At 31.2% G+C, this 11,792-nt stretch overlaps 1 protein-coding gene across 1 annotated transcript; it reads right to left on the bottom strand.

The window, feature by feature from the left end:
* Positions 1–2,607: 2,607 nt before the first annotated feature.
* Positions 2,608–11,034, bottom strand: LOC109796168 (wound-responsive family protein). Its single transcript, XM_020355828.3, has 13 exons — positions 10,426–11,034; positions 9,317–9,403; positions 9,074–9,166; positions 8,816–8,892; positions 7,789–8,359; positions 6,287–6,386; positions 6,064–6,173; positions 5,863–5,946; positions 5,362–5,487; positions 4,724–4,858; positions 4,588–4,635; positions 4,259–4,360; positions 2,608–3,294 (listed from the first exon to the last, which is right to left on the bottom strand). Exons 1-13 carry the CDS (start codon positions 10,615–10,617, stop codon positions 2,842–2,844), a joined length of 2,178 nt encoding a protein of 725 aa, XP_020211417.1. The 5' UTR covers positions 10,618–11,034; the 3' UTR covers positions 2,608–2,841.
* Positions 11,035–11,792: the final 758 nt, after the last annotated feature.

Here is an 11,792-nt window from a genome sequence, read left to right as displayed (position 1 = left end):
ATATATAAGTAAATTTATTAACTAAATATATATGTATATATATCATCCGTTAAATAAATATAAGAGAAAAAAATTTCACCATCATTAAATATCAAATTCCTTAAACAGTGACACAACGTTAAAATTTAATAATTAATAAATATTAAATTAATAATAGAATAAAATTTTATATTTTTAAATATATATATATAATATATTTATTTTAAAATAAAATATTAAAATTTTAGATTAAATAAATAGATAAACAAAAATATAATTTAGTCAATTATTTATTTACTCTTCAAATATAATGTTACAATTTTAAATTTTAATATATCAAATAAATTTGTGAAAGTTTGAATTAATATCCACATTAGTTTTTTTTTTCACAGAAAATATCCACATTAATTTAAAATTAAAAAAGTGTGAATTTTTATATAAAATAAAATAAAAAGAGCTTACTTCAAGACTTATATATATACATATATATATATATATATATATACATATTCAGAAACTAAATTAATAAAAAGTAGTTAAATTTATAAATTTATTTGACGCTTTAAATACTTATTTAAAATTTGTTTAACTTCAAAAACTAATATAATGGAGTTTATTACAAGACTAAAGTGATTAATTATTCTGCAAAAAAAAATGAGAATTTAATTTGTTTGCAAATTGATTATATTGTAATAACACTATAAAAAGTTTAAGTTTAACTGTTTAAGGATAATGTATTAAGTTTGTTAACTTTTTCATTAACTATTTTAAAAGTTATACAAACTTTTATATTTGATTAGTTGATTGTGTAAAATTATTTTATATTTTTGGTACATTGTTGTTAAACTCTAGTAATATTTTGTTTGATTTCATAAGTGCTTGCAGTGCAATTACATCTAAGAAACTTTTTTTTATTCATCAAAGTTATAATGACAATGCTAAAATTTAATCATAAGACATGGTACAAATAATCTCAACTCCTAACCACTAAGTCAAACATTAGTGGCTCTACATCTAATATAACTCATTTTTGCTTCTTTTTTTTCTCATTAAAAGGTAAATAATGTTTGATGAACCGATTATTTTTAAACAAATTGTTTAATTCACTAAAAATCATGATATTGAATAAGATAAATATAATTGTTATGATATTGAATAAGATAAATAAAATTGTTTGATTTACAAAAGGGTTGTGAGATTGAATAAAAAATAATAAATAAATAAATATATATATATATATATATAAATAAATAAAAGATGAAGAAAGATAGGACAAAAATTTAAAATAAATCATAAAGCAATTTTTTGTCTTAAATATAACAACACTTATTATCGTGGAATTACACTTAATCCTTTATTCTGGTCACATAACATCACTAATCATCGTCCTTGTCTACCATCATGGAATTACTAGCAAATGTCACCCATCACCATCCTGCCTTTATCACCATCATTATTATTATTGTCACCATCATCAAAATTATTGTCGTTATCATAATTTTTGTCACTATCGTCCGTATTAAGATATTAATAACTTATTACAATAATCAACATTAAAAAATATATTATAATAAATTAAATATTATTTTATTTATGACGTCTATTATTCACCAAACAATATATAAGACAAAAATTCATCTAATAACTTAAGTTGTTGTCCTATGCTATTTTTCTTGTAATATCTTAAAATGTATCAAATTCACGCAAGATATATATACAAAATTATGATTAAAAAATTTATACCCGAGTAGGAGTGAAAGATAAAAGAAAAATTAAGTATCTTCAAGCCTCTCCCTCTACACATCATCTATTTTTTAAAACAATAATTAAAGTAAAGTTTGAACTTAAAACATGCATGCCACTATCATTAAATATATAACTTGTACTTTCACTACTAAACAAATCCAAATAATTATCATATATTATCTATGGAACAATTATAATATGATGCAATTAAATTTTCATTACATATAAAAAAAATCATGATTTCATCTCTATAAAATTAAATTATATAAATTATTAAACCAAATTTATATTTAAACGCCCAGTAGCATTTAACGCCTTAATAATTATCATATATTATCTATGAAAAAAATTATAATATGATACAATTAAATTTTCATTAAATATAGCATCAATAATATACTCATAAAAAAAATCATGATTCCATCTCTATAAAATAAAATTATATAAATTATTAATCCTAATTTATATTTAAACGCGCGATAGCATTTAACTCATATCAATATTGCTTCTAACTTTACTTTATACTCGCAATCATGCTTCTTGCAATTTTCAGTCTCAATAATAGACAAACTACTCTTAACACAATATATGCAAGAGTTACGATTTAATTAATCGCAACTAAATTAGTGATTTAAATCTATGATTTCATCTCCAATTATAGACTAATATATTTCTTAAACCAATGTTGTATTTTTTTTTTTTCATTTATAGAAAATAAACAGCCACCACTAAAATTCGGTTAATGCTGCTCGTTGTGGAAACTTACAAATTTCCTTCAATAACCTTTGGAGCTCATTATTTGGAACTTGCCTAATATAACTTTCTCTCTCAACCAACATTCTATTTCTTAGACATGTCATGCTTGTTTAATTGCATGTGGAGTAGAGAAGTACAATTGCTTTAAGAGAAGCGTAAAGGCCATAAGACGCTTTGTCAGTACATCACTAATAATAACAATAAATCTATCTATATTTCGAGTAACATTGCAAGGACGTTAATTACAAAAAAAGATAAGGGAACTATTTGATAGAGAAGGGGATTAGGAAAAAATTAAAAATAAAAAATGTGACAGACATTCTGCTTCGTAAACCTCTAAACTTCCTACTTGATATCACGTTAGCTTGACTGTTCAAGATCAGGAAGAGATGTTGGCTGAGGATTTGATTTGGTGGGAAGTGGCCCTGTAGACTGCTTTAGGGGCTTGGTCCTCTCTTCTCCCTGAAAGGAAGCTACCTTCTCTAGACCTAAATGTGGTCCTTCCAAATCAAGTTCTGGTCTTCTCTTTAACTTCTTATTTAAAATACCATTTCCAACCCTCACATCGTCCAGGGAACTGCTTAAAATTACCTTTGCTTTTTCTTGTTTTAGCCCATTCATTGGACTGGGAACACGACCAGTTGTGTTTGTATAAGAAACTTGCTTGTTCCCTGAAATAAAAACATGGCTGCTAGACTCTGGAGCTACTCTGTCTCGTAGGTTCTGCTGTGAAGTAATGGAACCGGTATCAAATTGAACATTCTCCTCTAGCTTAGGTGTCAGCAACTTTTTCCTCTTTATTTTTTCCTTATCCTTATAACAAACAAGAAACCAATGAGATAACAATCAACTTAAAAATCAATATTGTGCAGACAGATATAAAATCCTGGTTATCATCAGGGCATAAGAAGAATCAAATGTTCTTCCGTTGTTAATGAGATTTATTCAATGTTTTTTCATGCTATAAAATACCAAGATGATTTAACTTCTTTTTCACGCTATATTACTTTATGGAAAGTATAGTGTATGAACATTAAAGAAGGAGAAAAGAAATCAACACTTTGGAGGCTTCACGAGAACAAGAAACATGATCCTTGGAGCCAGACAGCTTCAGTTGTCTGAATTAACATCAGCATTATTATTTGGAAAGTAATATGTCCTTCTAATAGACAAAATAGCCAGATGCCAGCAACACTATATGTAATCCAAATAGAATACCAATGAAATGAAATGGTGCAAAAGGTTTCCACTATCGATATCATACTCATTTCACAATATGAACTATAACAAAAGAGAAACATAGTTATCATTTTCTGAATATGCTTGAGTGCTTAATTCCACCCAGCAGAATAGATTAGGATTTTTTATATACAAGAGAATTACAAAGATAATTAATGCCAAAGCAATTTACAAGAGAACAGTTCGGATACCACTACTTCCTATGATGCATTGAACCTAACAATAATACCAAGTATCCAGGCAACTTGGAAAAATAAACATTAAAGGAGTTCTTATATACTAAAATCTTCCTATTTCCAACATGAACTTTGGTAAAATTATGGCCTTGGTGAACTTGACTACCACCCCAAGCATGTTTAGTTTTCAACATGGCAATGTCATTTTCGATATTACAGTAGAGCACAGACAATGTTATGTTCGTGAAATTCTTTCTTTTGTTAAAATATTGAGAACAGGGAGAAATTGTTCTACTTTAGAGATGGTGAGATTTGAATAAAGCTTCACTAATATCAAAAATCATTAACTGCAAAAGGCATACCTTATGTTTGTTGTACAGTGCTCTGCGCCTCTCTTTCGCCCTGCAAATTCCACGTTTGATCCCATGGTTGTCCATGTAACCACTGGGCCATAACTCTGCAAGCTGAAGACAAGAAAGTTGAAAATTTTAAAAATATAAATATATTTGTTCATATAATGCAACAGACTAACTTCACACCAATAAACCAAATCAAACTCAGCAAGCAAGTTAAGAACTTCAAAAACCAAATTGATTGAGTTTTTGGTCCTCAGTCCGAAAAACACAATGCAAGCAACCCAGTAGTTCTGCAAAACCAACATTGAGTCGAAGATTTAGAAAATTTAAACCACCTCAGCATACAACTTTCTGATCTGTGGACCTGCATTTTCATCCAACCCCTACAGCAATCACAAACAAGGTTCAATAAGAAAGCTTTGTCACAAACAAAAGAATTTCATGATAAATATCTATAGATAAAATCTATACATCAACAAAAAGATCATAGAGATCACAAATCTTGTCCTCCAATGCAGCATCCATAATAAACTTCCTTTTAGTTATTGGTTTTCCATCAGGACTAAATTCTTGAAAATCACCGGATGTTCCACCTTTCTGCTGCTGCTGAAGTGCACAAAAAACACCATGTGTCCAAAATTAAATGAACAAAATATTAGTTAAGGAAAAAATATGATTGAATATCAAGGAATAGTGAAAACACAAAATGATATAGAAAGAAAACACGAGTGAATATTATAACTGAAACCAATCAAAACACCTTTTCAATGATCCATTAGTAAGCTTGCCATAACTAGCGTTTGCAGTGCAAATGCTAAATTAATTTGAATCCATTAAGGGAGCAACCAATGAAAGAGATGACATGAATTATGATGCGAGAAACAAATCATGATGAACCAGCAAGGCTAAAATGATAGAGAACATGAATGTGCAAACACAAGAACACCAAAGAACATATCACATGATGTTGACAGATAGAACAACAAACAATTCAACAAATCTTAAGCTACATATTGGAGGCATTGTGAGCTCATCAGAATTGAACAGCACGTAAGCCAGTTTACCAATATTTGATAAAGAATAGAATAGCATGGGAAACTACAATAAACCTTGGATTCCAGAGTTGGGGCCTGCATCTTAATCATATCAACAACTTCCTTCTTTATCTGTTGAAACCTGTTATCCTCCTCCTGCTTTGCTGAGAGACCCATATTGATCATTATTTTTAAGTTTCTCTGGCGTAGAAAAAATTGTATGAGAAGATAAATAGTTTCAGGAATCAAGAACGACCTAAATATACCTTAACTACAATGAATAAAAGAAATGAATAACAGTTATGGAAATTGTCTATACACAAAGATGAAAAATATCCAAGATAAATTAAAGGTGAATTTTTTATTCCTCATGAAGACAGTTTTAGTTGAAATGAAATTGCCAAAGTACTATCATTCATTAAGAGATAATATTGTCAAAGCTTCATAGTAATACAACATTAAGGTGCTCAAACAGAAGGGAAATGGAAAAGGTGCTCAAACAAGCATACTCAAGTCTCTACTCCACATAACACTAAAATAAAGGGTTATCTGTTTATATTTAACATGCTGCAATACCTTTAATGTTCTTAGCTGAATCAGATGCCCAAGAATACTCATAAGTCGGTTAATTAATTCTTTTGATACTTTCCCGTGGGTTGCCTGATGCAACAAAAACATTTAGTTAATATTGCAATGTTCAAAACCCTCAAGTAAACAGTGTAAAAATAGTACATATCTTCAGAAGCTTAAAATCAAGAAAGTAGCATTTCCCAGTACCGCTAGTCTAGCAACTTTAGCAAGCTTTAGCTTTATTTCTCTAGGCAACCTCCTTTTAATTGCCTGGGGTGTAGTATCAGCCTCCTGATTATCCACTGCTGGTGGTCTAGCTGCAACGTTATTCAGAAGGAACAAAGGAAAAGGAAAGCAAAATTTAGCATTAGAAACAAACATCTCACAGTTCTTATTCACAATAAATGTGAACAGAAATTTCCAATCTTACATTCTGCAACCATTTTTTCCAACTCACGAAGAGACTTTTCAAGCATTGAAGATTTTGGCCTAACACTTGAACCATCTTTCTTGTGCAAGTTATCAGATTTCTGCATAAAATTCAAATGAACTCATGACCAAGACAGAAAATAAAAGAATATATATAGTTTCACGCATATAATTCCAAAATCCATATGCACAACTTTCTCCATCACTAACAGTAATTGGAACAAAATGTACAGTTCAACTAGTGCTGGTTAAAAGAATAGTTTACTTTGTCCTTTCAATTCCTTTTAAATATAACACGCCCCATTCCATTTATGTCGGTATGCTTAAAATTAGGTGAAAATCATTTCAAATGAAAAATCATGCCTCATGACTAGGATTATCAATTGCGGATTGCGGAAAATGGCGGAAAGTCAATAATCTGCGATATCATATAGTGGATAGCGTCTCAGGCAAATAGCAGAAGTCACATAGCAGTTAAAAGATATGATATATAAGTATAAAAACGTAAATTGTATGCAAATAAAAATTGACATAATATTAACTCCAAAGTTCAATAAGTTGGAGACTCAACAGAGATGACTAGAGGATGCATGGGATACATAATGTAAACATGACACCACAGTGGATGGAATTATGGTCGGGGATCCAAGGAATTCCACAGATCAATAGTGTTATAATTTAACATCACTGCTCATAACAACAAAGAGAACTAGTCAAAGAACTGGGTTGAAGCAATAACGATATCATGCTTATTGCTTCACATCTTCATGCATATTTCTTTGCCTTATTAATTGGCTCATCGTTGGGGAATTCAGCTCTCATTTTGTCTTCCACAAATAAAAGCTATTCTCAAAAAAGCTTGTATGTTTGGTAAATTGTCAAATTGATAAAAACGAAAAAGGCTTTTTTTTTATGGTAAAAGGCTTTGAAGATTGAAAACTATCTGCTTATTTTTTGCTTAACTTTCATTTTCTCATTTTTTTCCCCCAACAATTAATTATTTTAAATACAAAACCAACTACTACAAATAACTTTGTACCCTTTTTTATAATTTTATAATAAAAATTAATTCTTCTAAACAATCCAAACAAAATAGATTATCTTAAAATCACTTCTCACCTAACATAATCAAAAACCACTAATTTCATACAATTAGCTGTAACAACAATTGATTATAAACAAATCGATTATTGAAATAATTCATTTACTCAGAGTTATTCCGAACACAGGCCATGTAATCCCTCAGTTTCAGTGTAGGACTTGTCTCTTAGTTGCAATGGAAAGTGGATTCTACTAAGAAAATGCTCATTTGGAAGGCAGTTGTTGAGAGTATTGAGCCACTTTGAGACTCGGGAGAGGGAAAACCCTTTTTGCTTAATAGCAAAAAAGAATTGATGAAAGCACCGCAGAGGACCTCTTTTTTGGGTATCACTGATTTCTTCAAATTAGTTATCAAACCAAAGTTAAAAAAGGGAGACACAGAAAAGCAAAATAAAAACTTACCGTTGCTTGAGTAGCAGACTTTCCCTCAGACAAGTTAAGATCTGGCAGTTCACGCATACCATTTTTTTCTTTTGTCCGATTGATATTTTCAAAATCATCAATATTACCAGGGGATCTTCCAGGTTGGGATTTGGAATGACCAAAAGCACCTTTTTCACTTGCATCTTTATATTTATCACTAACGTTCTTAGATTGAAAAGCTCCTGTCTTCTGCTTATCAGCTTCTTTTGCATCTGTTACAGCAGGAACATCATCACTTGATATTTTCAAAGAGACAAAAGGGTCCAATATTGGTTTTGTATCAGCAGTTTTCTTTTTCGAAACAATTCCAGAGATATCCAATTGATTCAGAAGTTTCAAATCATCATAATGTTCACCAGGTGCAACCAAATTCTCAGAGGAATTCAACGTATTCTTTTCCTGTAATGAAGCTGTTTTGCCAGATGCTGGCCTGCCAACTTTAGCAGTTTTATTTGATCCATGATTGTCGTTGTTTTCACCAGCATTCTTCAATATATCTTTTCTACGTCTTTTCTTTGGTTGCTGGTTAGGTACTGCAGGAGGTTCATGTCTTGTAATATAGAAAGAAAAAACAATCAGTAATAATAATTCATAATTTGTTAGGCTCAAATTATTTACTCCAATCTTGAACAAAATACATTCACTAAAAATTTGTAGTCAAGTGCCAAAGGAAAGAATGTTTACCAATAAGCCAAAATATAATGTTAATGTTGTTAGGAACACAAATCAAAAATTTAAAACCCTAGATTATCTAATAAAGACAAGCATGATGATAGATATCCAAAAAAGCAAAAGTAATAACTGATGAATAATTTGAGCCAGTTAAAAAAGTGAGGTTATTTAACAGCAAATACAATAAAATGGTAACAATAGATCAATCTCAGCAACAAGATCAACAAATAAAACAAATTGCAAAGAAACCTTTCTATGACTTGCTTTAACCTTGTGGTGTGAAAAGAACAAAATGTAATATCCAGAGTACATTTCTTGAAACAACAAAACTTACATGCGTTCCAATTTCCCCCTATTTACAAAGAACCCATCATGTTTGATTGCAGAATTGTCAACCTCAAAATATTCATCCTGCATAATGAACAATTTAAGAGCATAAAAAAGAGAGAGAGACAGAGACAGAGACAGAGAGATAGAGATATAAAAACAAAAAATCCATCATAAAGAAGAGTACTATTCTTGTCTGGCTGTCTCAGCAGTAAAAGATCAAGCGAGTCGTAAATAAACCCAAAAAAAATCCAAATATACCAACCAGTTCAGCATCATCTATAAATGAGTCTTCTGTATCATACTGATCATCATCAGGAACATCAAGCAGATCCTCATCATCACTACTATCCTTACCCTGAAAATGATTCAGCATCCCACTTATTCACAATACAGAAGCTACAGTTTATACTTAAACACACATACAATATTAATCAAAGGTTCAAAAATTTAATTCATGCAGCTGCAGAGCATAAAGTAACAATCTCTGCAAGCAATATACAAATACCATGTAAAGTCGTTCAATCTTCTCTATCACAGCACTGAAACGGTTTGGCTGAGAAGGATCTTTTTCTTCATCCTCAACAGGTTGACCCTAAAAAAAACAAAAAAGATGAGCAAAGACTCGTAAAAATAGTGAACATAAGACAACATAATTTCAAAATAACAATAAGCTGGATTCTACAATGATATACCATATAAAAGTTCCTGGAAAATAAATTGGGGGGAGGGGGGAAGCCTAGAGAGTTCAAGCCTTGTTTACCTTGACACCTTATATTTAATACAATTATGCTATAGAAAAACAGATCAATTACTTATACCACATAATTAAGAATGATGAGAATAAATTCAAAACAAGAGAACTTGGTAGCAAAAGAAGCAAAAAAAAAAAAAAAACTCGTGCCAGACACTGGTGAAGTACAGCATATTTACAACTACAAGTCCACTGACCACTGCACACCATACATGATTCTTAAATATTATAGACTATTAGATCATGGTAGTTAGTCCAGCCGTGTCTATTAACAGACATGTAAAACTGATTTCATAAAATTCTCAGCATTCAACGCACACAGATACAAATATGCATTAAACGAAGAACAACGCCTGAATTATGAAAATAAACAGATGCTTGTTAAATAGGGGGAAAATCCTGCAAATAATTCTGATTGACGCATGAACTAAAACAAATGCCTTAAACTAACGAAAAAAAGTTCTGTACCACACCTGCAAATCTGGTTTCCCTCACAAACATCAAGAATCACGTTACAGCACAACTGCTCTTACAATCCAATTTCACAATTTAGCACCCTAATTACACCACTTTACATCTACACAACTTGTATAAGTTACACCTCTCCGGTAAACACCGGAACCGGAACATGAACTAGGGTAAAAAGGCACATACAACACCATTCAAAACAACGAATTTAAAGTGAAATAGGATGATAGCTTCAAAAAACATTCCAGTTCCTCACAAAACCCCTTTGAAACCCAAAATTCAATCCAGAAATAACACCGCACCACAATGCAAAGACTTCACACGTGGCAGCGAATTAACAATGCTCTCGGAAATGACATCTAGCGAGAAACACAGAGAGGGAAGAAAAGTCTCACCGGAGCGATTGCGACGTGTGGCGCTGCCGAAGTGGATCCGTTGGGCTTGTTGGCGTCCTTCATCAGCTTCTTCCACGAGACTATGGTGGTCTCGCCTGGGCGGAGCTCCACCGTGAACATTTGCCGGTCGCCTTTCTTGACGAAGGACGAGGAGGCCCTCTTCTCCTCCGCCATCGCCGGAGCCGAATTCATCGAAACAGGAATGATTCGAGAATTAGGGCGCGAGAGTGTAACATTAGAGAAGAGAACAAGGGAATTGCTTGCTTCAGGCAGATTGCGCGGGATTCCCAAACTAATTTCCGAAAATTAAAGAAAAATCGAATTAACGGAGTGCGTGTGTGTGTCTGTTGGGGGTTTTAACTGCAATTCGAGTTTGGTGGAAAATATTTTCTTCTCGCTCTTTTCCGAGAAAAACACCAGGGAGGGAAAAGGGTCGGGTCAGAGTAAAACGGGTTTGGGTTGGGAATTACTTTATACTACTATGCTGTTTGGATACCTTTATGCTATTGCTAACTGTTTTGAAGTGTCCTCTTTGGGCAAGATCTAGTGCTGGTCACTTTCTTTACATCATGCTGCTACCAAAGTGGTACTTTCATAAATTGTCAAAATATGAGGGGAAGAAAAGAGAAAGAAATCTGTGTTCGTGGTGACCAGGGATAATTGTTAAAAGGGTCACTTCATTAAGGCTTGTTTATTCTGTTGGCCCAACTTGACCTAACAAATTATATGTTCATAAAAATCTTGTCCTATGCAGAACTTGACTTTTTTTTTTTACATCATCCACTCATGTTTTACTCAAATACCAACTCTAAAATGAGCATGGTGTATATTAGAATAGATTGGGAATTTAAGATAGATTCAAATTAAAACAGATAAATGTTAAATGTGATTTTGTTTGTATAAAAAATTTGTATGGAAAAATTATTTAAATTTAATATTTCATTTATATAAAATGCAAATTTAGTATTTATCATTATTTGTGCTTTTTTTAATATTTATAAATGTCATTGAATCAAATATTTGTACTATATTATAAAAAATAAATTAGTAAAACTTTTCTTTTAACTTAGGAATGTTATATTCTCACCTCCTTTGTGGGAACATTTTGTAAGAAAGATTTGTAAAAATCATTCATAGAAAGCCATATTTTTTTAGAAATATCATTTTTTAAATCATACTAAACATGAAAAACTAACATTTTTAATCTTAAATTCTCATGAAAGTAAAAAAAATTTAAGTTATCAAATGTCTCCCAAGTATAAGATGGATATATGAACTAGTCTAACTTATTTAAGGTTTGACCTACAAAACGGCATTTTTAACTAATTCAACCCAAAAAATAAATTGTCTTTTTATTCTAATTTTCA

Source organism: Cajanus cajan, chromosome 6, assembly GCF_000230855.2.
Source record: "Cajanus cajan strain Asha chromosome 6, NIPB_CcT2T_4, whole genome shotgun sequence".
Lineage (NCBI taxonomy): Eukaryota > Viridiplantae > Streptophyta > Magnoliopsida > Fabales > Fabaceae > Cajanus > Cajanus cajan.
The sequence above is the reverse complement of the archived record's forward strand: the minus strand, read 5'-3'. Positions and strand labels throughout refer to the sequence as shown.

Coding starts and splice junctions, on each gene's coding strand:
- LOC109796168 (XM_020355828.3), bottom strand. CDS start 10,617: ATGAATTCGGCTCCGGCGATGGCGGAGGAGAAGAGGGCCTCCTCGTCC. Junction 9,404..10,425: donor CACACGTCGCAATCGCTCCG/GTGAGACTTTTC, acceptor TGTTTTTTTTAG/GGTCAACCTGTTGAGGATGA. Junction 8,893..9,073: donor TTATAGATGATGCTGAACTG/GTTGGTATATTT, acceptor TTCATTATGCAG/GATGAATATTTTGAGGTTGA.